The sequence below is a fragment of the Bos indicus genome, chromosome 23 (genome assembly GCF_029378745.1).
Source record: "Bos indicus isolate NIAB-ARS_2022 breed Sahiwal x Tharparkar chromosome 23, NIAB-ARS_B.indTharparkar_mat_pri_1.0, whole genome shotgun sequence".
Lineage (NCBI taxonomy): Eukaryota > Metazoa > Chordata > Mammalia > Artiodactyla > Bovidae > Bos > Bos indicus.
Genome location: NC_091782.1, coordinates 12118625 through 12146615, shown reverse-complemented (window position 1 = coordinate 12146615; position 27991 = coordinate 12118625). Strand labels below are relative to the sequence as shown.

The 27991-nt window shown below is 50.4% G+C and overlaps 1 protein-coding gene across 1 annotated transcript; it reads right to left on the bottom strand.

Annotated features, from left to right (window-relative positions):
* Positions 1-34: 34 nt before the first annotated feature.
* Positions 35-27991, bottom strand: RAB44 (RAB44, member RAS oncogene family). Its single transcript, XM_070777885.1, has 13 exons — positions 27578-27991; positions 20887-20998; positions 19002-19176; positions 17174-17320; positions 16313-16403; positions 15811-15906; positions 13365-13552; positions 11128-12599; positions 7508-7589; positions 6055-6169; positions 4861-4962; positions 2608-2684; positions 35-962 (listed from the first exon to the last, which is right to left on the bottom strand). Exons 1-13 carry the CDS (start codon positions 27782-27784, stop codon positions 872-874), a joined length of 2955 nt encoding a protein of 984 aa, XP_070633986.1. The 5' UTR covers positions 27785-27991; the 3' UTR covers positions 35-871.

Below are 27991 nucleotides of genomic sequence, written 5' to 3'. Positions count from 1 at the left end.
GAATCCAGTTTCCTGCTGCTCCCAGGCTCCCCCAGCCACACCCCAGCTGCACTTTGAGTGTATCCAGAAATTGACAAGTGTATCCTTAAGGCCGAGGTTGGCATCAGAGGCACCATGGCGTGGAGCAGGGGGTGAGGTCCCCAAATGTGAGCCCTTAGAGGCAGATCTTGGGAAAAGAGAGTGGGGTTGGGGCTCAGGGAGATAAGGGGAATGGAACATACCAGGGGCCATCAGCTCTTGCCCAGGAATCAGATTCTGCTTGAAAGAAACCCTCTGTTTGCAAACCGACACATTGAGAATGACAAGGTTCACCAGCTTTGCCAGGCATGGAAGAGTGGGACTGCTTTAATAAACAGAGTACTTTGCAATTAACAGGCCATTTCAATTAGGAATCAGCACCGAAGCAAGCTCTTTAAAAGTTTCCCTCCCGCCCTTCAAGATTTATTCTTATTCCTGACTACAGAAGGAATACCCAGTCATCGTAGAAGATCTGTAAATACAAATAGATGTAAAAAGGAAAACACTGCCACACCTTTATCCTATAATTTTATCACTTAGAGATGTTTTGCCAATACTGTGGTGTATTTTCCTTAAGCCCTTTTTCTGGACTTTTCCTTTCTTTAAAGAGTTTTAACTGGCCCCCCCATCCCCACCCCACCAACCTTATTACTCAGAAAAGTCCCTCTCTGGGAGTGTAAAGGCCAGCGTTAGTGCAGCCTCTGCCCTGGGGTCTGAGTCCTGACCCAAGGAGGGTTTTCCAGAACTTCTGAGCCAGTCGTCTCTGTCACTGCTGTGCCCAGGCAGGTGGGGCAGGAGCCAAGGCACAGGAAACCCAGGGAGGTGGCCAGCCCACCCCAGACAGGCCAGCACCTCAGAAGCAGCAGCCAGCTCTCTTTGGAGGCTTCTCGGGGGCCACCTCCACCAGCGAGCCCTTCAGGCGCTCTTCTTGCATCTTGAGGGACCTGCGTGAAGATGCCCGGGCATCAGTCCTCTTTCTCACCTGCCAGAGACAGCAGGGAGGGACCCAAGGGTGCAGCTGGGGGCTGGACCCCCTGAACTTCCGCTCTGCCCCTGCCCTGTGTTCCACATGGCATGAAACACCTTTCTGTCTCTTTCCTAGCATTCTCTGCAGCCTACTGCGTGCCAGGGGCAAGGGACTCTGATTATGACCGTGAAGCCAGCAGGTCTTGCCTTGCGTAGTGTGGGAGACCGAGACGGGAAGGGGCCACCAGGACCCAGGAATGGGGCGGCACACAGAGGGACTTCACACCAGATCCTGGAGGGATTTAGGGTGCAAGGAAGCAGTGCTGGAGCCGAGACGGAGCACTGGACAAGGGTCCGCTTGCAGAAAAGAGGGAAGGGTGAGTTCTAGGCAGAGGGCAAAGGCTTAGTGTCAAGAGAGAGCTGGGGCATCGGTGAAGTAAAGCCTCTTTGTTCATTCATTTATTCACAGCGTATTTCCTGTGTGCCTGGCACTGTCCTAAATCACAGAGCCTAAGGACTGAACGGCCAGAAAGAAGCCTTGGAGGCAGTGAGGATTCAGGGCTCTGCCAGCCAGGAAGCCACAAGTAGGGCTTTTATTCTAAAGCAAAAGGAAGTCATCAAGCAGTTTCCTGTCCCAGGGATCAGACGGGATCAGGTTTGCAGTTCAGCAAGCTCACTCTGAAAGTTGCTTTGTCAGAGAAGGGGCCTAGAGATCGTGTCATCTAAGACCCCTCCCACCTCACTCATTTCATTCATTAATTGAACACCAACATGCGCCAGGCTCCAGAGGGAGGAAGTGTTAGTCACTCAGCCATGTCCGACTCTTTGCAACCCCGTGGGCTACAGTCCACCACATTCTTCTGCCCATGAAATTCTCCAGGCAAGAATACTGGAGTGGGTTGCCATTTCCTTCTCCAGGGGATCTTTCTGACCCAGGGACTGAACGGGGAGGAGATGAACCAAAAAGACCTGGCCCTGCTAGAGCTCCAGCCTGGTGGGGAAGGCAGTCAGCATCAGGAAAATGGACAAACTCTGAAACGACAGTTTGCCAAGAAAGGCTTTGTGGGACTTCCCTGGCAGTCCAGTGGTTAGGACTCCGAGCTCTCACTCTGAAGGTCCGGGTTTGATCCCTGGTCGGGGAACAAAGATCACTCAAGTTGCTCTTTGCAGCCGGAAAAAAAAAAAGAAGAAGAAGAAGGGCTTTGAGGGACACAGAGAACAAGGTTCAGAATAGTGGTGGGAGCAGGTGTGGTCAGGGAGGGTTCCTCTGAGTGGCTTAAGCTCATGACTGAGGAGGTCGGGTGGGGGGCAGGGAGATGGCACTGGAGCCTATCCGGGCCTTTGGGAGGCATCTGAATTTTATTCTAAATGCAGTGGAAGTCACTGGAAGCTTGGGAGGGCACAGAGGCTCAGAGAGGGGATGGAGACTTCCCAGAGGTGGGGCCGCTGACAGGACTGGTGGAACTGGAGTCGGGAGACTCCTCGAAGGGCTCTCACTCCCTCCCCAGGCTTCTGAGCCCTGTGCTTTCTCAGGTGCTTCCTCAGATGGGCCTCCCCTCCTGCATGAGTCAGCTAAAGGCTGTCCAGGAGGTTCTGGGCGGGGAGGGGTAGGGCGGCACTCACCGGGCCAGGTGCACCACGGGCTCCAGGATGTTGTGACCCAGCGCAGCGCTGCACTCTCCAAAGGAGACCCCCAGCTCCTGCAGCCAGAGAGATGGGGGTACAGGTGCCGTGGAGGAAACCCCCGAGAGTCCAGGTGGCAGCCCCCACCACCGAAGGCCCGACCATCAGACAGAGTCCCATCCAGTACATCCCCAAGCCAACCCCAAGGGGCGAGGCAGCCTGTGTCTCTTTCCCCGTCTCCATGGTCCCCAGCCTTGCCCCTCTGCCCACTGTCTCTCCATTTTGGCTGGCCAAGGTGTCAAAGACGCCACCCAGAAACACCCCACAGCCTTCAGAGTAATGGTGGGAAGCCCGTATTCCAATTAGGAGAAATGTCCTTGGGGACATTTTTAAGTTGTTGTCTGTGTCCGCTCAGTCACGTCTGACTCTTTGTGACCCCATGGAATGCAGCCCATCAGGCTCCTCTGTCCATGGAATTTTCCAGGCAAGAATACTGGAACAGGATGCCATTTCCTACTCCAGGGGATCTTCCTGACCCAGAGATGGAAACTGTGTCTCTTGCGCCTCCTGCATTGCACATGGATTCTTTACCACTGTGCCACCTGAGAAGCTCTTTAAAGTCATTCGTTGTTTGTATATATATATATATATATATATATTATGTTTTCAATTTCAGAAGTATTGAATTGGGGGAAACATTGGGAAATATAGCATAAAAACGTATAAGTACAGGGCTTCCCCGGCGGCTCAGTGATAACAAATCTGCCTACTAAGGCAGGAGACACAGGTTCCATCCCAGATCTGGGAAGATCCCACACGCCATACAACTAAGCCTGCGCACCGCAACTATACAGGTTGTGCTCTAGAGTCCGGGAGCCACAGTTACTGAGCTCAGGCTCCCTAGAGCACATGGTCTGCAACACGACAAACCACTGCATTGGGAAGCCAGCCCACCGCAACTGGACAGTAGCCCCCACTTGCCGCAGCTAGAGAAAGCCCACTCAGCAGTGAGGACCCAGCACAGCCAAAAATAAATAAATAAGTAAATAAATTTTTTTAGTGAAAATGTAAGTGCAACTTATAAACCACTTTTGTTAGTGTTTGAATATATGTTGAGTTGACCAAAGCTTCTTTAGAAAAGAACGGAATGAACTTTTTGGCCAATCCAATATTTCCATTCTCTTTTATATGACCCTTTATTATTGGGAGTGTGGAGTGTGGGCTAAATATCATTATACTGTTAGGTTAAACTGTATGAAATTGCTGCTCTGATAGATGCCAAACAGTCAAATATCAGCAATCTCATATGATTCAACCTAACCTGTCCCCAGAGACATGGCTATTTTTCTGACTTCACATTATATTATAAGCATTTCCTCCACAACCTTAAATATTTTGCAGAACAGGATTCTTAATGGCAAATGCTACCTTTTTGCATGAAGCTCCACAAATTAACCACCAAATGTTGCCAAGTGTTCTCATAAAGAACATTCTCATACAAACATGTTCAATTATACACAGGATCTATTACGTTCTTCTCTTAGGAACTATTATTTCTGACTCTTTCCTTAGGATAAATTGCTAGAGAAGGAATTCCTGTCAAAGGCAGTGAGCTACGACTTTTAAGAGGAAAAAATTCCCACCAACCAGGAGCCACAGTGATGATCTCATGGTTAGGAGAAATGAGAGAAGAAATGGGAAGGAAATACGATATGGAAATGTCAAGAGGGGTGGTGTCAGAGGTAGGGTGGGGAGCGAGACTTTTTTCCATCTTAATTATTCTCCAGATTTTCTGGAACGTAGTTCAATTCTACTCAAAAATAAATTGTATCCATGCTCCCCTGTCTGGTGGTGGGGCTTTTGATGCAATCTTTCCAGGGAAGAATTTGGGTCTTAAGATAGAATAAATTAGAAGGAATGTTATGTTAATTAGAGACCAGAGATAAAATGAAGATTTGATTGGGAATTTTAAGTGAAGCTTGAAAAGCTTTTTACTCTGAAGGTAATTTTTACGTAGGTCAGGACACTGTGAGGATTTGCTAATGCAACAGTAAGGTTCAATGTCCTGCTGTCTGTTACAGTCTCGTGTCCGGGTCTTGGGCCCGGGTGGGTGGAAGGCTGTTAGTCTCTGATTGAGCAGGGGCAGGAGCCCATTGTTCTCTGTGGCCCGGGCCAGGGTGACCTATTCACTACCCACCAGGGACAGGTCTGCCCAGTCCAGGCTGGGGGAGGGGCTGATGCCCAGCCGCTTACCTGGGCCAGTTGCTGCCCGGCCTCAGTGGACACTTGCCGATCCTCCTCACGGTCCGTCTTGTTTCCCAAGAGAAGGATGACCACGTCATCAGACTCTGCATCCTGCACACAGAACATGTCCCCTCAGCCACACCTGTTGGGCACCTGCTGTGAGCCAGACCCTGGGTGGATCTGACCCTGCCCTCCAGGAAAAGCTGACCTTGTGCCACTACCCACCCTACACACACAGCCCACTTTCTATATCACACCCACTCCATGCTCTGCCCACCTCTGACGCGTTCCCTTCCATCTGCAGTGAACTTACCCCTCCTCTCAGCCAGCAAACATGTCACCCACTCTCCAAGGCCAACCTCAAAGTCACCTCCCCTAGGAAGCCTTCCTGGATTGCTCCTGCCCAGGCCTGTCGTTTCCTGCCTGTGCTGAACAGCCTAGCGTTAGATTACACGGGCTGCCTTGACTCATCTCCTAACTGTTTAATGGATGATAATAATAATAGCTTCTGTTAATGGAGAGTTCACTATATACCAGGTACTGTGCTGAAAGCAGTTATAAAAGTTAATCCTCACAACTCCTCTGTGAGAAAAGTTGGGCAATTGAATTCAGAGAGTTTAAGTCACTTGTCCGAGGTTACAGAGTTAGGATGGGGTAGTTGGGATTCAAACCCAGGTCTCGTCAGAACCTAGTTTCCTTCAAATATTACTTTATTCTGCTTCCTTTGCATCTCTTCAACTAGACCAGAAACTTCTAGAGAGAAGACAACATGTCTTTCTTCATATCCCTCTTCTGTGCTAGTACGTGCTGTAGAATTTCAGCATATGAATTTCATTCTTACGTATATCAAATACATATGTGGGGGAAAGGACTAGAGATATATGGACAAAGGAGTGATCATCTAGAGTGACACTAGACTTGCATTATCCCCAGGTGTTAAGAATATATCACAGAGCTTTGGTGCATAGGAGAGAAATGGTCACAGGAAGGAAACAGGAAGCAGTTTGTTTTGGAGACCGTACTATGTGGTTGTGGCTTCTTTGTACTACTACGCTCCCAGCCCATCCAGCCACGTGCCCTCAGCAGATTGTCACCCACATGTCCGTTGTGTCCTTGGTAATCCTGGGACAAAAAAGGAGTGGGAAAGACACAAGTTCCCTCTTGACTGCACACTGGGGCCAGCCCCAGCAGCCGGCAGCTCACCCGGAGACAGTCCAGCCAGTAGCGCACGTGGACAAAGCTCTCCTGGGAGGTGACGTCATACATGAGCACCACGCCGTCAGCCTTGCGGAGCAGCTGCCGGGTCACGCTGTGGTACCTGCCCAGAGAGTCCGCGCCAGTGATGCCAGGCACCCTGACCCCAGGCTCCGGCCTCTCTAGGCCTCAGCTGCTACATCGGCTTCTAACTGCTTCCCAGAGGGGGTGTGCATGTATTTTCCTTCTTCCGGTGTGCTTATTGTTGAACAGGTTAACAGTCCTCACGGCTCAGGTTTCAAAAGGTACCAAAGGGCATCTAATGAAAAGTCTCTCTCAGGCGACTCTACCTTCATCCTGCAGCTACCCAGCCCTCCTCCCCAGAGGCAACCAGAGTTACCCATTATTCAAATAGTCTCCCAGGGATATTTCATGCATATACATAAATGCATATATATACTAATACACACACACACACACACACACACCCATACACGCACTGTTTAGGCAAATACAATGTAAAACACTGTACTCACTAATATTCAATACTCGGTTCTTTGTTTTCTCCAGATAATAAAATGTCTTAGAGATATTTCCCTATTGGTACATAAGGGGTGACTTTCCTGGTGGCTCAGATGGTAAAGAACCTGCCTGCAAGGCCAAAGATCCAGGTTCAATCCCTGGGTTGGGAAGATCCTCTGGAGGAGGGAATGGCTACCCACTCCATTGTTCTTGCCTGGAGAATTCCATGGACAGAGGAGCCCCGAGGGCTACAGTCCTTGGGGTCACAAAGATACAGAAAGAGGATCCTCCATCTTTTCTCCGGCTTCATTATATTCTATTGTGTGAAGAGCCTCTAATTTATTTAACTGGCTCACTACTGATGGTGCTGAGGAGGCATCCAACGTTTCATAATATGAACACTATTGCTGTGAACAGTCTTGGTCCTTTTGATAATATAGTATGAATTTATTAGTAGAATGAATTTCTAGAAGTAGAACTTCCGGGTCATAGATAATGTCCCTTTTCAGTTTTGATCGCTACTGCTTAACTAGAAAGTCGAAAGCTAATATTTTCAGAAGGATAGGTGAGAGGGCTTCCCTGGAGGACCAGTGGCTGGGAGTCCAAGGCTCCACTTCACGGGGGGTGTAGGTTCAATCCCTGGTTGGGGAACTAAGATCCCACATGCCACAAGGTGTGGCCAAAAAAAAAAAAGTGATTGAGTAGCTGTGCCCTGAGGGCCACGTTGGGACAGCCCTCACAGTTACCCCGCCAGGCTGAGGGGGCCTCTGGGTGCGCTCTCCTGTCTCCTGCCCTGGGCCTGGGCTCGTCTCTCCATCCCCCACCTCCTGAATCCTCAGCGGGTACAAGCTGCATTTGCACTTGGTAGGGCTCTGGTCGGGGCTGGGCTCCACTGCTCTGCAGTCCAGGCTCAGCCACTAATGTCGACAGTGTCCATTACCTCTCCTGGCCAGCTGTGTCCCAGAGCTGCAGTGCAAAGCGCTTGTTGTCCACCAGCAGGTTTTTGACTCGAAAATCCACTCCTAGGACACAGAGATGAGAGTCAAGCCTACTTTCTAGTTACCATCCAGGACTTGGAGCTGACGCCTGCCTGAATATACACCTGCTCCCAGTACCAGCCATGAGGGGTGGGAACTTTTGGCAGCCGGGCTTCCCTTCTGCTCTTCAAACCCCATCCGCACTTGAGGGTCCACATCCTCCGAGAAGAGCATCCTGCTTTGCCTACCCAGCTCCCACTGCACTCCCACCCTGACAGCTGGCTGACATGAGGCACCCTGCCTTGTTTCTACCACTACGAAAATACCTGTCTTCTCAACTACATGGCAATGTTTAGTCCTCAGGCTACTCAGGAAAATCAGTTTCGCTCATTTATTTTTTAATAATACTTCTTGTCTCATTCCTAATTATTGCATGCATCTTTATTCTCTACCCAGACAGCAGGGCAGACAGGCAACCTGGGTGGGTAAAGGGAGTGCCGGCTTCAAGGAGGACCGGTTGGGCTCTGAGTTGTCCACCTTCTGCTGCTCTACTGCCTGTGTGAGTCACTTCACCCCTCTGAGCCTTCCTTTCTCATCTGCAAGGTGGCAATTTAAAAAGACCCATGTCACTGGGTGATTGGGAGGATTGAATAACTTACGTTCAAGGTCTGGTCCAATGTCTAGGAGCTGCTTGGGAAGTGGTCTTTTTTATTATCTACTATGAATTCTCATCTTTCTGAACCTCCACCTCCTCAAAATTTCACAGACCAATCCTTCCCTGGGTCATGGTTCCAGACCCCTCCTATCCCTGGAAATGTGGATGTACTAGTGAAATCCCCGGGAGGCTTGGAATCTTTGGGGAGCAACTTCCTGCCAACCCCCAGTTCCCAGGGATGGGGGTGAGTGGGATGGGGGTGACGGAGAGGGGCTGTTTTGCCCCTGCTGAGCCCACCATGGTGCGCTGACCAGCTCAGGAAAGAGGCGACTCCTCACATGATCCTTGAGCCAGTAGAGACCTTCCTCAAGGTGACACATGGTGACCCCCACAAGCTCTTACTTCTGCCTCCGGTGGTGACAAGCCACAGACGCCCCCATCTGTGCTCCCCAGAGGAGACTGGGGGAAGTGGCAGCCAGGAAGTCCTGACCTCAGCAGAAGTGTATCTGCAGCATCCATTTCTCTTTACTGCCCCCTTTCCTGAAGGTCTAAGGAAGCCCAGGGTTTGCAGAAACTTCTGCGGTTACCCAGTCCCGCCCGCTGTGATGACATCCAGTCTCTGCATAAACATCCGCAGCATGGTCTATAGAGCAACGCTCATGATTATTCTTTGCATTTAGTAACTTGCATTACTCCCACCTTCCTCCTCCCTGCCCATCGCCCACCCTCAGTCTACCCACGTATCCCCACATGTTACAATTTAAACCACATAAACTGTCAGAACTATAATGTCTTCTGCTTCCCAAGAAATCTGCTGTTTTACGTGAACAACCCCAGGGAGTGGGCAGCGCTCAGCGTATAAAAGCGTAGAGCCTCTGGGATGAGGGCCTGTGCTTTGAAGGCAGGTGGCCCCAGGTATGAACTTTGCTGCCCAGATAGGGCCCAAAAGTTCACCAGGACTTCAGTTCTGTTTTCCTCATGTGTAAAATGGGGATAGCTGCAGAGAAACCTCACAAAAATGCGCAGTCAGCTATAATTCGATTGGCTCTGGCTCTGGTCCTCCACCAGCCCTGTTCTCTAAGGCAGACAGGCGAGAAAGCGGGGTGGGAACAGAGGGTGATGCTGAGTGGGGAGAGTACAACGGAGGAAGCTGGAATCATCCCCAGTGACAGGTAAGCCTGATGGATGGCGATCACCACAGCTAAGTGTGGGACAGATTGGATATCAGGGCTTCCCTGGTGGCTCAGCTGGTAAAGAGTCGGCCTGCAATGTGGGAGACCTCGGTTCGATCTCAGGGTTGGGAAAATCACTTGGAGAAGGGAACGGCTACCCACTCCAGTATTCTGGCTTGGAGAATTCCATGGACTGTATAGTTCATGGGGTCGCAAAGAGTTGTACACAAATGAGCCACTTTCACACACACACACTCCTCCCGGCTGACTAGCAGTGCATGCAGGCTTGCCTTGTCTTTTTACAATTACGCAACCTGTATTTTCTCTATTGAATTTCGTGGAAACTTCTTACCACATGACAATGGGAGAGGCTCATAGGCGTGAGGGGGCCCTGGCACAGAATAAGGCAAGTGCCTGGTGCATTGCAGGTGGTCGGTAACCAGCAGCTGAGGTCAGCAGTCCTCACACTTTTTGAGACCAATGATCAGTTTCATAGAAGACGATGTTTCCATGGACTAGGGTGGTGGGGGCGGGTGGTGGTTTGGGGGTGATTCAAGCGCATTGCATCTATTGTGCCCTTTATGTCCACTGTTATTACATCAACTCCACCTTAGATCATCAGACATTCGATCCTGGAGGTTGGGGACCCCGGCTTGCGTGATTAATGATGGTGGCCTTGCAGACCTTGTGACCCTGTTCAACATCAGAACAGACCTCCTATGGGTCCCCTGTTCCTGACAACACTGCATTTTTAACTGGCTCCCCAGGTGAGGCTTCTCAGGCAGAGAAAAGTTCAAGAAGCTGTCCTGGGTGAGGGGGTGAGGGAGTCTCCTAGGTAAAGTTTGAGAACTTTACCCACTGGTCTACCACTGGTGCCCAGTTAGCGCGTACCTAGACAGACACAAAGACGCAGATCCCTCCATTTTTACCCCAAGCCGAACGTTCCCATGAGCTTTTTTCTATGGCTTTACGCGAGTGGCCACATATCCCAATGTTCTTAGGGAGAGGAGGCTTTGGGCTTTAGGACATTTCACTTGCAAAAGCCACTGGATTGGACATTATCAAAAGTACTTATAATAATAACAACCATAAAAATAACTAATACTAACTGAGCACTTAATACGTGCCAGATAGTATTCTAAGACCTTGATATGTATTAACTGATCTAATTCTTACAGCCCCTTTCAGAGGTCAGCGCTACGGTTGCCCCCATTATGCTCAGAGGGCTTGAATAATTTGCTCCAAGTTCATACCATTAGTAAGTGGCAGAACTGGATTCTGAACTCAAGCACCGGTGTTCCTAACTTACCCTACTCTACAAATACATTCTGTGTAAAATATTCAACTTGCCCAACGTAGCTTCCTGCCAGAGCCTGGCTGGCTGGCCTAGGGCTGGTCTTGGGCAAATTCAAGCAGCGGGGTCCCTGAGGTGGCCTGCCCAGGGGCCATGTGGGTGGAGACTGGCTTGTTTTCACCATCGGCCAGTGCTGCCACCTAAATTGTAGGTGCTTTGTTAACGTGGCACGTTATTAGCTCATCAGATCGATGCAGAGAAAGCAAAATACCTATAATTAGAGATGATTAGTAAAATAGCCAGGTTACGCCGGTATAAAATAACATCTAACACAGGGCCTGTGGCGAGGGCAGAACCTACAGCTTGCTGGGGGATGGTTTGCTCTGGGCCTGCTCCAGCTCGCCAGCCCGGTCCTCCGGCTCTCCCCTCCCTCCCCTGCCATCCTCTGCAAGCGGCTCTTACCCACAGTCGCTGTCAGCCCAGTGGCGAAGTTGTTCTGGTGCAGCAGATACAGGAAGGAGGTTTTGCCCACGTTCGAGTCTCCCAGGAAGATGACATGGAAGGCGTAATCAGGGTCGGTCAAAGGTTCGTTGGCCGTGCGGTCCCCAGGGAATGGGGTCAGCCCCGGACCTCCAGAGTCCATTCTTGAATCTTCAGGCCTGTTCTCTGCCCTTTGCTTCCTGGACTTAGAGGGGGCTTGTTCTCCTTCTGCGTGGGCAGTTGTAGGCTGGGGCCTGGGTTGGGCTTCCAGCTCAGCCCTGGTGGGAAGGGTTTGTGTGGGCTCTGGGGGCCCTGCTCCATCCCCAGGCTGAGCCCCCATGGGGAGAAAGGGGAGAAAGCCCTCTGATGGTTTCCTGGGAGCCGGGGATTCTGCTTCAACCTCAGCCTGCGCTCTGTCAGGTGGGCGAGGCGCGGGCTGGGGATTGAGCTGGGGGAGTTCTGAGTGCTCGAGTTTCAGGCCACGAGCCTCGACGGTCAGCTCTGACCTGAACTTCCACTCTCCCTGGTCCACTGCTTTCCTTTCCTCAGCCCTGGGCTCCTCTTCCAGGCTCTGGGGGAGGAGAGTGGACAGCCCGGGGACCTGGCCATGAGCCTCCTGCAGCTCCCCTGAACGGCCCTCTTGTGCATCTGGGCTCCACTTGCCCCACTCTGATCCATCCATGGGAGCCGGACCCTCAGGCACCAAGCCCTGGGAGGGCTCATCCAGCCCCACCAGGAGGGCTCCAGCTCCCAAGGACCCCAGCCTTGGCTCAGAGCCAGCAGAATGGGGGTCCTGATGGAGGGCCTCTCTCTGCCGGGGAGGCTTGGGTGGGACCGGCCCAGGGCCAGGGCCCTCGTCATCTGGGTATGAGGTCTGGAGCTGTGTGCTGGGCCCAGCTGAGGCCTGGGGAGGGGACGAGGTCACTTGAGGAGGGGGCCCACCCTCCAAAGGAACAAGCACCTTGAGTGCAGCTGCCACCAGGCTCCCTGGCTCCCCAGCTGAGACCCCTGGGAGACCCCAGGGGAAGTGGACCCCGGGGCCAAGCCCTGACTCTTCCTTAGCTTCCTGGCTGGGGGGCTCTCCAGTCTGCTCTGGGGGACTCATGTCCGGCCCATCTGGATTCGCTCCTTTCTCTTCCTCGGTCCCAGAAGGTACCCCAGGGGGGCTCCTTGGAGAGCCCCCTGGATCTGAAGAGGGCTCCTGAGCAAACAGAAGAGCATGTGGCTCTGAGATGGAGATCTGCCTGACCACTCGGGGCGTTGGGGGGCCTGAGGAGGCTTTCGGGGTTGGGGGTGGGCTCCAGGAGAGCTGCAGGGCACGGAGGGGGGTGCTGCCGATGCCGCTGAGGAGCTGGTCCCAGTCATCGTTGTCCCCAAACAGTCCAGGCAGGGGAGCCTCCTCGGAGGAGGCTGCCTGAGCATCTGGAGCCTTCTCCTCACCTGTTCTGGGGACACTAGGAAGGGGGCAGGAAGCTAGGGTCAGGAAGGGGCAGGTAGCTGTCACACCCATCCTGTCTGCATCCTTCAGCAGCAGATGCACACCTCACAGCTGGCCCTCCCTTAGGTCTTCCCTTCCACAGGACTTCTCACCCGGCACTCACTCCCCACCCCTCTCCTCATCCAATCCTGCTCATCCTTCAAGGCCCATGTGGAGCCTCACCTCCTCCAGGAAGCCTTCCTACTATTCCAGCCCATCCCACTCTGCCAAGGATCCAGGACTGCGCTAGCCTCTGTGTGTGTGTGTGTGTGTGTGTGTGTGTGTGTGCTTGAATCCTAGTTGTGTGAGTCGTGTGTGTCCAGGCATGTGATTTTCCCCCTTCTGCCCCCTTGTCTGAGAAACAGGCATGACAATCCCAGCCCAGTGGGGTTGTTGTGAGGTTTAAGGAGGGAGTCTGTATGTGGCTTCCCTGGTGGCTCAGATAGTCTGCAATGCGGGAGACCCTGGTTCAATCCCTGAGTTGGGAAGATCCCCTTGAGAAGGAAATGGCTACGCACTCCAAGTATTCTTGCCCGGAGAATCCCATGGACAGAGGCGCCTGGTGGGCTATAGTCCATGGGGTCACAGAGAAAGTCGGACGCGACTGAGCAACTAACATTCACTTTTCACTTGCACCGTGAGCTCTGAAGGCTGAGCAGAGTCTCTGAGAACTCAAACCCTTTCTCCCCTCTTGCAGGAAGCCCTCCGTCTGCAGCCCAGCCTGGGGATGGCAGCTACTTGCCTGGGTTCCTCCTCCATCTGCCAGGACACGCGGCCCCTGGCGGCATCCAGGTGCCCCCGGGTCACCTGCAGCTGCCCCCGCACCTCTTCCAGCCGCCCAGCCAGGTCCCGCTCGGCCTCCCGAAGCTGCCGGTTCTCCGAGCTGGCCTCCTGGTGTGTGCTGCTGAGACGGTGGAGCTGGGCCTCCAGCTGCAGGAGGTGGCGGGTGACGGGGAGAGAAGCCCAGTTGCCCTTCGGGGGGACTAAACAGCCTCCCAAGACCATGGTGGGGCACAGACTCCAGGCTCCTGGAGACCCAGCTTAAAACATAGGATCGGGTGTTACCCCCTCATTGGCCTAATTAGCTCCATTACCTCCCACCCGGAAGAGACACTGGAATTGGCGGGGTGGGGAAGGGAGGGGGGAACTGCGTAAGAAGCACAGGTGGCCAGCAGCACCAGGGGCCACATCCTCCTTTGCTCAGTGCTCTGCACTGGCTGCTCATCTCTGAGCCCATGTGGTCGCTAAGGAGCTCCTGGTCCAACGGCCGGTCACAAGACGGGGAGATGGAGAGCTGCTTGACCATGCTGAATGGAAAGCAAGGTCCCCACGACAGCCTCCCGGACCTGCAGTCTGCCCCCACCCCACCCCCATTACATCTCTGGCTGCCTCTCTCATGACCCTGCTCCCTGCCCGCTCAGTCTGTTCCAGCCCCCAGGCCCCTTTACTGGTCCTTGAACACGCACAGCGTGTCACGCCCACCTCAGGGCCTTTGCACTCGCTGTGCCTTCTGCCTGGACTGCTCTTCCCTCAGATACCACAGGGCCCACTCCTCACCTCCTTCAGGCCTTTACTCCAAAGTCATCATCTTAAGTGAGGCTTCCTTGACCCCTCCTCTCAAAACCCTCCTACCCTTCTGCCCTGTTTTACTTTATTCTCCTTAGCACTTTCACTGTCTAATATGTTATAGACTTTACTTGCTTATTTAGTTTATCACCTATCTCCCTGACTAGACAATAACCCCACAGGCAGGAGATATGTGTCTGTTATGTTCCCTGGGAGCTAGCGCAGTGCCTGGCACATAGTGGGCGCACCATAAACAGTGGTTGGATGGAGGAATGAACGGCCTTGGGGGGAGAGGCTTCACGTCCACAGGGGACAGGACAGAACGGTCCTGTGTGGGAAGTCCAACCTCCTCTCTCACCAAAAGGGGCCTGCCTCAGCCTCCAGGGCTCCAAGTCTACAAGGGCTTCCCCTGTGGTTCGGCTGGTAAAGAACCCTGCAATGCAGGAGACCTGGGGTTCGATCCCTGGGTTGGGAAGATCCCCTGGAGAAGGGAAAGGCTACCCACTCCAGTATTCTGGCCTGGAGAATTCCATGGACTGTATAGTCCACGGGGTCACAAAGAGTCGGACACGAATGAACGACTTTCACTTCACTTTCAGTCTCCAATGGGCAGCTATTACAGAGTCTCCTGGGAGATCAACCTGTGTCAAGAGGGTGAAACCAGGTAGCAGAACCAGGAGGGAAGGCTGTGGGAACCTAGTCCAGTGATGAAAGGATGCTGGTTGTCCTGGTTACAACACATGGCGATTTTACTAAGGCCAGTGGCCTGCAAGTTGAGGAAGGAAGAGACAATGGGGCTGGGTCTCAGACCCAAAGGCTTAGCCATAATGCCATCTGCAAGTGATTACAGGTTATGAGACCTGGGGTGTTGGGGTAGCAGGTATTATAACCAGGAAGCTAGGTAAGGTTCAGAGATAGTAGCGACTATGATGTATTGGGCTGGCTAAAAAGTTTGTTCGGGTGTTACCATAACATGTTAAGAAAAAAACCCAAACACATTTTTTGGCCAAGTCAATATAAAGCACCTATTACACACCAGGCACCATCTTAGGCCCTCGAATACAGTATATCTAATCATCACAGCAGCCTTCTAAGGCAAAAGTTCTGATCTCCATTTCTCTGATGAGGAAACCAAGGCTCAGAGAGGTTAAAATCCTGCCCAAGTTCACTCAGCTGACAGCAGAGATGAGAGCTGAGCCCCACCTTATCACCAAGCCTCTCCAATGTTGAGACTTTGTGTTTGCCTGGTGCTTTCTGGCTTCAAAGGGCTTTCCCATTTATTACCTCTTTTGATACAACTAGCCGGGGAGCTGCAATAGATGTGGCTATGCCCATTTTACAGATGGAGAAACTAAGGCCGAGACAAGCAAAGTCCTTTCCTGAGATTTGTGGGGCTTTTAATTGAAACAGCAGGAAATTGAGCCTGGACCTTCTGATTCATGTCCCAGGGCTGCCACTGCCCTTACCTGGCCTTGTCTCAGAAAAAGGGCCAGAGACATCGTTTTCCTAGGGGAGCCACCTCTGATGCAGGAGCCCAGCAGCCCAGTGAACCCTCCGGAGGTGGGTATCAGGGTCTGTGAATCCTCAGAAACTGGGCTTCCAGGGGAGCCCTTCTCACTCACCTCCTTCTGCCCCTCGGTTAGCCGCTGCACCTCGCGCTCCTTGGCCTCCAGCACCTCCTGCATCTGGGAGCTGAGGGCCAGGCCCCGGGAGTCGCTCTGGGGAGCAGAGAGGTCTTAGCTCCCCCTGTGTGGCCGAGTCCAATACTCAGCTGGCCTGGGTTGGCCCTCCCCGCGTGCCACCTCCACCCAGGCCTGGGGCGCCTGGTCCAGGATGTGTCCACAAGGAGGGGGGTTTCAGGACAACTTCCCTGGCCCAGGCAACAAGGAGACAGAGGCCCAGAGAGTGGGAGGAGTGGCCCCGGGGGACCCCTGAGAGCTGGCAGCAGTGAGCACTCCCCACCCAGTCTGTCTGAGCAAACTGTCTCTCCGACGCTGGGGGGGATGAGACGATCTGCTCGCAGCGGCCTCCCGCTGCCCCACGCTGGCCAGACCTGGGCTCACTGTGCGGGCAGCAGAGGGATCCAGGGCTGGGGGAGAGGCTGGCTGGAGCTGGGGGGCTCACCTCAGCCTGCAGCTGCTGCTTCTCCCGATGTATCTGCTGCTCCATCTCCTCGTAGAGCTGCCGGACCTCGCGATGGTGGTCAGTGTCCCTCCTGGAAGGGGTGGAGGGGGTCAGGCAGCACCCTGCCACCCTGCTGCTTGCAGGGGTGGTCTGGGCCCATGTTCAGAGCCTACCCTACTGCTCGGCTCACTCTGCCAGCGGTCACTGACCCCTGTCACCCTGGGAACTGTCATCCCAGTAACAGCTCCTGACCTTGACAAAGGCCCTTGATATGGATCATCTGAGCCCACCCTGCTGACTCCATAACCATCATCGGGATGTTGGTTCCTGTCTCACAGTCCCCAATCACTCTGTCCCCACTTCCTGCTGTCACCATCCTCCTATCCACCCCCACCCCCAAGCACAGACTCCCTGGCAGGGCTGAGCCCATGCCAACCCCAGGATCACCACATGCATGGCAATCTACGTGAGTGGTGCCCTGGAGTTAGGTGCCCCAGTGACCCTGCACCAGGACACACTGGCCCATCCCCTCTTTGGCTGAAGGCTTCACTCTGTCCTTCCCAGTAGATTCCCTTAGTTTCGCCTTCTTCTAGCTCAGCTCTGCCCATCCAGCTCCCAGGCTCTTCTGCGAACCCCTGGCCTCCAATCTTCTGGAGCTGAGAAAATTCACTTAAGATTCAACTAAGGGATTTTCCTGGTGGTCCAATGGTTCAGACCCTGCGTTTCCACTGCAGAGGGTGCGGATTCAATCCCTGGTTGGGGAACTAAGATCCCACACGCTGCCATTAGCACAGCCAAAAATAAAAAAGATTCAACTAATGTAAAGAGCATCCACTGTGTGCCAACCCGGCCCCAACTCACTTCCTCAGAGTCAGCTCCAGAACCTCCTTGTCGGCCCGTGCCTCCTGTAGGCGACTGTTCATCTTGGCCAGAAAGCCCTCCAGGTTGCCTGCCAGCTGGGGCTCCTCCTGCCGCAGCTTTCTCCATAGCTGCCAGATTTCCGCCTGCCTGGGAGGGGAGGACAGCCAGAGATCAACCTTGAGTGGGACCAGGAGGCAGAGGGAAGCCCACTCCTAGGTTCTAATGGCCACATGCCAAGAGACTGTGGCAGCTGGGTCACAAAAACCTCCTTACACTCTGCAAGGTGCAGCTCAAGTGCCACCTCCTCCAGGAACCTCTCCCAGTTGTGCCCTTATCCCTTCACGAATCCCCACATCCCGTTGTCTCTCTACGATTTGATGATTCATTGTGGGGCGGGGGGATCTGGGAGTCTGATGGCCCAAAGCTTCCATCTGCCTTCTCTCTTCTCCCATTCTGTGGCTGCGTGACCTTTAGCAAGTCCCACGACTTCTCTGAGCTTATTTGTAACATGGCCACTGGAGAATGAGGCGCACCCAGTGGAGAGCACCAGCCTGGGGTCTGGCACTGAGTTGGCATTCCATAAATGCTGCTTTCACATGGATTTAATTAAGTCGTGAAGACAGATGCCTGAGGGCTGAGCCCAGGCCAAGCTGCCAAGTAGGTAAATCACTTGCCACCACAGCTCCCCTGCCAACCTGTACCCCAGTCCCACCCTGCCTGCCCACAGCACCTGCCCCACCCTCTGAGAGCTTGTCCTCACAGAGCCCTGTGGGGCAGGGGAACCTGGGAAAACCTGGGCAGATGGGCAAGGGTGATTCCCTTGCTAGTTCTAACAGAGCCAGTGGGACCTGGAGGGGTGTGCGGTGGGTATTTTTAGGCAGGGTCCCTTTCTCTAAGCATGCTGCTGCTAAGTCGCTTCAGTCGTATCCGACTCTGTGAGACCCCATAAACAGCAGCCCACCAGGCTCCCCCGTCCCTGGGATTCTCCAGGCAAGAACACTGGAGTGGGTTGCCATTTTCTTCTCCAATGCATGAAAGTGAAAAGTGAAAGTGAAGTCGCTCAGTCATGTCCGACTCCTAGTGACCCCATGGACTGCAGCCCACCAGGCCCCTCCGTCCATGGGATTTTCCAGGCAAGAGTACTAGAGTGGGTTGCCATTGCCTTCTCCGACTCTCTAAGCATGAGTGAACCCCAAAAATCCCAGAGCCCAAGACTGTCTCCAAGCCCTCCTGTCTCTAAGCCTGCCCAACTCAGAGCATCACCATACCTGAAATCACTCCACTGGGGGACTCTCTTTTTGGGGAAAAGGCACCCTTGGGAGGTTTGTATTTTTGCGAATGTGGGTCCTGGGACTTCCCAGGAAGTCCAATGGTTAAGACCCTGCACTTCCAATGCAGGGGGTGCAGGTTCAATCACTGGGGAGATAAGATCCCATATGCCACACGAAGGGGCCAAAAGAAGGAAAGAAAAAAGATTGTGGGTCCCTTTAGGGAGCTGATCCTTCAACTTGCCAATCTTTCTGGAGAGTGACCTTATAGGGCAGGACAAGGAGGGAGGGCTTGAGTGGGATGGACTCCCAGTGGGTAGGCTTTCTCCATGCGGGGCTTCATTTAATCCCACAGCAATTCTTCTGCTCACCCTGCAGCCAGGGAAACGCAGGTAAGGGGTTAGGCTACTTGCCTGCAGTCGCACAGCCAATAAGTGGCCAAAGCAGGATATCCGCCCAACACTACCTGGCAGCTCCCTTTTGATCCTGCGTCTGGGCCAGTGCTCATCCCCTCTGACAGGCGGTGCCTCCCCCCGCACCCCCAACCCTGCTGGCCTTACTCAGGCAGTGAGTTGCTGGCTCCTAGTTGCTCCATGAAGGCAAAGAACGCCTCCTTCTCCTCACTGTTGGCCTCCTCCACCACCGGGAAGCTGGTGGCTACAGATCCTCGCTTGGAGAGCAGTGGCCTCTTTCTGTGGAGCCTGTGGGTGCTCGAGCTGGAGCCAAAGATGTTCTCTGCAGAACAAAGAGGGACAGAAAGGAGCAGAGTGGGGTTGGGCTCCATCGCTTGACTTCCTACCTTGCCCTGCTCCAGCCCTTGGGGAAATGGTTTTATCTGTGTCAGTCACATTTATACAGGGCCAGGGTCATACACTCCTCACGTCAACCAGGGACTACTCAAGGTAGACCCTGCGCCCATTTTACACATGAGCGTCTGAGGCTCAGAGAGGCCAAGAGACTTGCTAGAAGTCACACAGCGGCTCCACTGTGGCCCACACATTCTTTTCACTGGGTCAAAGGATAATCATTGAGCATCTATTATGTGCTGGGGTCAAAATTGGCCAAAACCTCTGCCCTGGTGGAGCCGACATTCTATGAATACTGAAAAGGACACATTTAATAAATAAATAAAATTTCCAAGTGAGCTAAAGGAAGGAACAGGGTAATTTCCTTTGAGAGACTAGACAGGGTCTACTTTAGAGAGGGTGGTCAGGAGGGTTCTGAGGAAGTGACATTGGAACTGAGATGTGACTAAAAAGGAAGGAGCAAGTGATGTAGTTTTCTCAGGAAGCATATTCCAGGTTGCAAGAACAGTGCATGCAAAGGCCCTGAGGTAGGAGCTAGATTGGCAGGCTGGAGGAGGTGAGTGGTATTGCGTGAGCGTAAGAGGTTGGAAGGGTCTCAGCAGTGCTGGCCTGTAGGCCCTGGGAAGGGAGTTGAATTTTGTTTTGTAGGCATTGGGAAGTCTTCCCGATAGTGGACACAACTGGACACAGATGTGAAGATGGCTCCCTGGGCCACAGGGACAATAGTGTTCTGTCTGCCGCACCCCTGATTCCAGGCCCTAATTTCCCCTCCCTGCTCCCAGCCTCTCAATCACCAGAGCCAGAGCAACCATCTCTTGGGAGGGCCCAAAGTATAAATGCAGATTCTTGGCCTCCCCTTTCTGTTGTCTCCTAAACTCTTGGAGACTCAGCAGACCCAAGAACTAGGGGTGGCTTTGGCTGCATTAAAGGCTGACAATCCTTTTTAGGGTCTCTACAAGGACACCACTCCTTCCATTCCCTGGAACAAAGGTCTTCCCCATCGAGCTTAGCTGGAATATTGTGTATTTCCAGCTTTGATGTCTCTAGGTCCTTCTAGGCCTGTCTTAAGAAGCCAGTGTTGGAGTTGCCCTGCCCAGTGGGGGCTAAGGGTTTGGGAAGCCTCCACCCACTAAATATCACCCTCTGCTGCTCCCTGGAGCCTCATATTCCTTTAACCAAAGCCAGAATGTGACCTTCTCCAGGCAGAAACAATGCCTGTGGTCTCAAGAACAGGGGGTGTCTAACCTCCCGCTCAAGGGAAAGCTTTTACTGGGGAGAAGACAAGGCAGGCATCTGAAAGCAATCCTGGAGGCCTCCATGGAGGAGGGGAATGCTCAGGGGACACCCCGCCCACCCCTAGCAATGATTTTTTCTTGTTCGAAAGGAAGTGAGGTCTCCTGGGCTAGAGTCTTAAGTCTCAGCTCTGCCTTGAACCAACTGGCTTCCCACTCAGTTGAGAGCCTCCCATGAGAGGCTTAGCATTCTCATCTCTGCGGTCATTCATATGTCATCCACACCCAGAACTGCCCTCAGGGGTGTCGTGAAGGTTCTGTGATGGGTCACTGCAACCTTTCCTGTCTGCTCAGCCTCGCCTCGTGCTTGGCACACCCCTCGGGAGGCCCTCCCAGGACAGACATACTGAGCCCGGAGCTGAACTCTTCAAGGGAGAGGCGTCCCTTCCGCTCCACATCCACCCAGTCAAAGATCATCTCCAGCTCATCCTCGCTGCTCAGGAAGCTGAACTTGGCTGCCTGCAAGGACAGAGGTAAGTTGGGTGATGTTCCTACCAGGGGAGGCTCTGGGCCACTCTCAGAAAAGGAGAGGTGTTTATTTTCAGCCACCCCCACCTCCCCTGTCCCCATTTTCGGAGTCCAACCCTCAACCTGACCTCAAGACCGGTCCTTGAGTCTCTTGGACTCTAGCAGAGCCTTGAACTTCATCCTCAGTTTTTCTATTCCTTCATCCAGCATCAAAACCTACCTCTTCTGAGTCTCATCCTGTTAGGACTGTAATAAAGGACAGTAGCCAATCTTTCCCACGTGTTTATCACTATTTGAAAATTACCTAACACTGGAAAATAAGTCCCCAAAGTGGACAGCACACCCTTTTGGTATTCTACAGAGGCCAAGGCCACCCAAGCATCTTCTAGATTCTATGAACGCACTTTGTCTCATGGTACTGATTAGAGATCCCAGACTAAATGAAGTCACATGTTAACTTGTAGATTCTGTTCAAGAGAGGTGTAAAAAACTTTTGCCTGATGGAACAAGATAATCCCAAAGATTTATGACCTGTTGTTCATTAACCAGCTTTAAGCAACCTACCTCAACAACCTGATTGTAACATTTCTCTGTTAAGTTATCCCGCTTTTCAAATGCTCTTTCAACCATTCAGAACATCTCCCATTAATAAATGAGTTAAATAAAATCTCTGGTATAGATTCACTTTATTTTTGTCTAAGGGTCATGATTTTATCTTCTTGGAAATTCTGCTTTAGCAGTTTTGGAGGTTCCATGGAGATGCCCCAGTGGACTCGGCTGTCATAACCCAGTAAACTGTGTTGCTAGAAAAGCCCTAAATGGGCTCTGGGAACACAGGCACTTTATATATATATATATATATATTTTTTTTTTAACTTATTTGTTTGGCTGTGCTGGGTCTTAGTTGTAGCGTATGGGATCTAGTCCCTGACCAGGAATGGAACCCAGGCCCCCTGCACTGGGAGCACGGAATCTCAACCCCTGGACCATCAGGGAAGTCCTGGGCACTTCTTTCCTTGGCTCTTGAAGGGAATCCCAAGTGTGATAGAACTTTGCTTGCTGATTCTGTTTCTCCGGTTTTTATGTATTTGATTTTACAGATTTTCTGCTTTTGGTTTTAGCTGTAGCCATGATGGGGAATTCTGTTTTACGGACTGACCATGTGGAGATCTCCATGGGATACATGATGGAGACCTCGTGTCTGTCCGTTGAGACACAGTGGAAAATCTGGTTTGCTAATCTTTTGTTGTTGGTGGTGGTGTGTTTGTTTTTCTGTGAATGACCTCAAATCGGTTAAGAATTTTGTGCCCACTGGGGAGGAGAATAGCTCTTTGAAATCTGAACTGAAGTTTTTGTGTTTCTGTGTTTACTTTTGAACTGTGGTTCGAGTTGTAGAAAAGAAACCAGACTGTAATTCAGAAAGGCCCTTAACTCTCATTGTGAGTGTGAGCATTTTTCTATACCTGGGTATTAATGATTTAGAGTACTACATCCCTTACAGGGGCTCTGGGTGGATTGGTTTGTAGAGACAAAAAAGTGTCTATATAAATCTAATGGCCCTCAAAGTCACAGAAAATAATGAAACCAAACTTCTAAGGCTTTAAATGTGCTGAACTTAAAAAAAAAAAAAAGTTCCTCTTATGACAACTAGCTAACTCGGAAAACTTTTAAGGAGCCGGGTTCAGATAATTAAGGTGAATCTTTGATCAATTAGATTGGTTTAATAATTTTTGTTTGCAAAAGATAAATAATAGCAGTCTGTGTTTCCCATAACTTATGTTAATATAATACAAGGATACATTCTATGGCAAATTTTATGTTATGTATATTCTGTCACAATTTTTTAAAGCTGTGCAAGGCATATGCACGACTGTAGAAAGTTGTGTTATGTGTATTTGTGAGCTTTGCTGTTCACTAAAATGCTGTCCAAGACAGTTCTCAGTTTTTTACCCATCAATTTTTTTCTGGGAAATAAAAGCTGATTACTTTGTTAAAAGTTATAATCACTACAATGTTTTACTTGATACTAGAAACAGGAGTAGCAGAAGAACAACTGTGTCTGCAAGGAAAATGGGATGTGCTTTTGCTCCAGGAGATAAAGGAGGTGGTTCTGTTTTAAAGTATCTGGCAAAATCTGAATGGATATAGGGGATTGTAGAGGGTTTGTTGAAAGGGAATCTTATTTGTCTTGATTTTATAATACCTGAGTCTGAAAATAAGCTATAAAGTTTATGTTAACATCTTGACAAATTTGGCTCAGTTTTGATGCGTTTATAATTAAAGATATAAAACTTGTGAAACTTTGACTGCCACATGTTATATTCATGCAAAACTAGAATTTGGCTCCATCTCTATGAAAATGATAAACTGGTCTCAGAGCTCCATGCAAGGGTTAAAGGAGGGTTACTATTAGTCTTCCGTGTAAGTTGCCCAGATAACTGTTTCCGTGTCTCAGCAGAACAATTTTCTCTGCTTTGTTTTGGCTCAGTTGTGTTTTCATTTTCATAAAAACAGAAAGTAAAGCCACTGTCCATATAAAAGAGCTAAATAACCTTGCAATAGTATTGCCTTCTTATAGAGTTGAACTTCCCTGGTGGCCCAGCAGTAAAGAATCCTCCTGCCAATGTAGGAGATGCCCTGCAGCAAGATACGGCAACCCACTCCAGTATTCTTGGCTGGGAAATCCCATGGACAAAGGCATCTGGCGGGCTACAGTCCAGGGAGTCACAAAGAGTCAGACACAACTTAGAGACTAAACAGCAAAAGTGTTGCCTTCTTCTATGTTTATTTCAAAATGCTTTATTTTATTGTCACTGATTATGTAGGAAACCAAATACTATTTCTCAGGATCCCATGACTGTATCTTAATCTAGTGCCCTACCTTCTCTGATACCTCTTTGGGTTTGCCTTCCCAACATCAGATTCTAAATTTAGAAGAAAAAATAAAAATGTCAAGATATCATTCTCTTTATTTGTTAAATACCTCATCACTATTATAAGAGCATCATGGGAAGAACTGTCAGATCAGAAGAGATATCCAGCCTTTCCTAGGCTAAGTTTACATAGGTAAAAAGCCTTTGTATAAATACTTCATAAACTGCATGCTTTAGGGAAAGGCCCTAGAGATTTCTCAATGTCTTTGCTATGCAAACTATGTTCTTTAGGGGAAATACTGATCAAACTTCATGAAATAGTTATATACTGTATCCCAACAGACCATTTTACTCTCTTCCATTCTGACAGTATTAGGCTACTGTAAAAAGGTAGCGGGAAGCTGCTATATAGCACAGGGAGCTCCACTTGCTGCTCTGTGATGACCTAGAGGGGTGGAATGGGTGGGTGGGAGGGAAGCTCAAGAGGGAGGGGATGTAAGTATACATTGACTGATTTACGAAGTTGTACAGCAGTAACTAATATAACGTGGTAAAGCAACTCTACGCCAACAAAAAATGCAAAAAAAAAAAAAAAAAGCCACAGGCTTTGAGTCTCATTACTAAGCACATTTCTGCTTTCCTACCCTTTCCAACCTACCCTGAAGGCTTGGTTACAAACCAGCTCAGTTTGTGTCTTCCACAAAGTGCAGCGTCAAAGCCATGTGGAAAAGGACTGTACCAGGTTCTGCTAACTATTGCTGCTTCGCTTGGGTACAGGGTTCTAAGCTGACAGTAGCCAACCTTCAGACTGAGCCAGTGGATTACAGTTGCTAGAACTCTTTTCAGTCCAGAAGCTTACCCAAGATCCAGTAGATCAAGAATTAATCCATGGAACTAAATCGATGGTTGAAGAAAATTGAGTTACGGTTATTTGCAGGGAATATAGTTGGTATGGTTATCACTATTGTTTTGTTTATTTGGCTGGATTGGGTCTTAGTTACGGCACTTGGACTCTCAAGTTATGGTGCACAAGCTCATTAGTTGCGGCACTCTGGCTTAGTTTCCGTTCGACATGTGGGATCTAATGCCCCAACCAGGGATGGAACCTGCACCCCCTGCATTGCAAGGTGGATTCTTAACCACTGGACCACCAAAGAAGCGCCAGTACTATTTTTTATTGTTTTACTTTTATGGATATTATGAGGAAGTCCTCTCTCTGGCTTCTTGAAGTGAAGTGAAGTGAAGTCGCTCAGTCGTGTCCAACTCTTTGCAACCCCATGGACTGTAGCCCACCAGACTCCTCCGTCCATGGGATTCTCCAGACAAGAATACTGGAGTGGGTTGCCATTTCCTTCTCCAGGGGATCTTCCCGACCCAGGGATTGAACCCAGGTCTCCCACATTGCAGGCAGACGCTTTAACCTCTGAGCCACCAGGGAAGCCCAGTTTAGGAGAGTATGCTTTTGTAAACTGAAATTTGGGCTTCCTTGGTGACTTAGATGGTAAAGAATCTGCCTGCAATGCAGGAGACCTGGGTTCGATTCCTCGGTCAGGAAGATCCCCTAGAGAAGGGAATGACTACCCACTAGAGTATTCTTGCCTGGAGAACCCCATGGACGGAGGAGCCTGGCGGGCTACAGTCCATGGGGTCACAAAGAGTCAGACATGAGTGAGCAACTAACACTTTTACTTCACTTTCAAACTGAAATTTAATATTTTAAGTGGTATTTGAATCTCACTGATCCCTTCCTGACTCAGAAACCAATACTTTTCCTGAATCTCCTTCCTTTCTCTGGCACTATAGTTATTTACAACAGGTTCAGTAAGAATCTGTCCTCCTTTTTACTGGGATACAGTTGGATAGATCAACTGTTTAACCAGATTTTGATTTAAAGGGTGATTCTCATTTAATCAGGTGTGACAAGTCCACTTGGACACAATGCCTGCAAAGCTGGCCTGAAAACGGGTAATGTGAAAGGTTACTTTTGGGCAGGAGAGGGACCTTAGAAAAATTGAGAACCTCAAGAAGAGAAGTCCTTCACATGTGTAGGTGAAAACTAGTGGAGAGAGTCTTGTGCTTGGTTTCCATAGAAGTAGGGAAGCCAGCTGGTTTAAGTTTGCCCAAGACTTTCTCAGTTTTAATACTGAAAGTCCCACATCCCAGGTAACCCTCCAGTGCAGGCAAACAGGGACAGAAGGTCACTCTAGATAGAAAAGCCAATTTCAGAGGTTTTACAATTTCAACTTAAGCTTCCATATGAAAACTTCTGGAGAGAAGCTGAAATAGCTCAATACTTCAAAATTTCAGATTTGCAGAGCCTACAGAAGTGATCAAGCCAAACCGAATGAGATCAGCCTTTTTTATGTCAAGAGTAAATTTTGGAGATTATTTATGATCACAGGAAATTACTGGACACTAGGAAATAAAGTGAAAAGGTACACAGCACACCCTTTCAATATTATATGCGAGTAAAGACTACCCAAGCCTTGTCTAGACAAGAGGAATGCACTGAGTTCATCTCATTATTTACCTTGAAAAGTCCGACATATTGAAGTTACTTGTTAACTTGTAGATTTTGTCCAGGAGAATTGAAAATAAGTTTGTCTAGTAGTACAGACAACCCCAGAGATTTGTGGCCTATAGGACATTAGTCATTTTCAAAAATGAACTCAGCAAACTTATCCTAACACTCTTCTGTCAAATTGCCTATGGTGGTGGTGGTTCAGTCCCTAAGTTGTGTCCAACTCTTGTGACCCCCTGGGCTGTAGCCTGCCAGGCTCCTCTGTCCATGGGGATTCTCCAAGCAAGAATACTGAAGTGGGTTGCCATTTCCTTCTCCAGGGGATCTTCCTGACCCAAAATCAAACCTGGATTTCCTGCATTGCAGGCAGATTCTTTACCAACTGAGCTACAATGGAAGCCCAAATTTCCCATAAATACTTGCAGCTTCTCAAATGCTCCTTGAGCCTGTCATAACATCATACTGAGTCCCTCACTGACTGATAATAATAATGATGATGAATTAGCTAGATCTTTGATAAGTATTGATTTTATATTTACTCAAAAGTCTTTTTTCTTTACCATTTTGAAAATTATAACTTAACATCAGCCATTTCTACTTTTTTGTGGCTCTGAGGGTAGAATACAGATAGGAAGGGTCAGTTTTGATGGAAAAAGGTCAAAGTCTAGAGCATGGAACAAAATCAGGAGGAGACAGCAGGTCCAGTGAGATGCCAACAACTCACACAGGACCCTTTGTAGAAAATGAAGAAAAAAACAAACAAAAAAAATCAGCCAATCTCAGTCTAGGTCACAGCCGAAGATTCCTTATTGGCATGTACAACATTGGCTGATCTGTTTCACTGAAGTTTGCTGACATTAACAGGGTTTTATTTCCAGGGCCCTGACTGCTCCCCAAGATAAACTTCCCTGCTCAATGGGCTTAAAATTATACCATCTGCAAGTTCTTTCTTTGACTTAAAACCTTTCCTTTATTAAAATGCAAGTGTTTCTGGAAGAGGGTAATACAAAACCTGATCATTCCTACCTTAGTATAAATAAATCCCTAGCCTTTCCTAAAAGCAAATTTGAGGTGAGAGAAAGGGAAAAGAGCAGGGATGGTCTGCCTTCCTGGGAAGGGGAGTCTCAGAAGGAGAAGCAAAGGGATCCAGGGGATGGGATGGGGCCTTGGACTCACCGCCAGATCCTCTCGAGTGACAAAGCCCCTCTCCTCGGCACCGCAGTCCTGGAAAAAGCTCTGCAGTTCTTCAGCTGACTGGGAGGTCCAGGACTCTGGCTCGGGAGCCACCGGCACATCCTGGCCATCAGCTGGCTCTCGCATCTGCCGCCGCCGGCTGGAGCCTAGCTTCCGTCCTTTCCGGGTCACTCTGAGTCCACTCTCCATGGTGCTCTGGCCTTGGGGACAGAGAGGGGAGGGGGCACTGGGCTGCTGAACACGCTCACTCCCTGCTCAGAACTCTCCCACGACTCCCCATCACCCCTGGAGAAAATCTGCCTTGGCCAGTGGAGGAGCCCTGGCTGATCTGATCTGTGCTGGCCTCTCAGACCTCATCATCCCCACCCCCGACCTGTGGCCTCCAACACGTCTCAC

Excerpts from the sequence above, each read along its gene's own strand:
- RAB44 (XM_070777885.1), bottom strand. The coding sequence starts at position 27,784 with ATGGAGAGTGGACTCAGAGTGACCCGGAAAGGACGGAAGCTAGGCTCC. Across the intron at positions 16,404-17,173 it reads CTGGAGCTGACTCTGAGGAA|GAGGGACACTGACCACCATC; the intron begins GTGAGTTGGGGC and ends CACCCCTTCCAG. Across the intron at positions 4,963-6,054 it reads ACTGGCTGGACTGTCTCCGG|GATGCAGAGTCTGATGACGT; the intron begins GTGAGCTGCCGG and ends TTCTGTGTGCAG.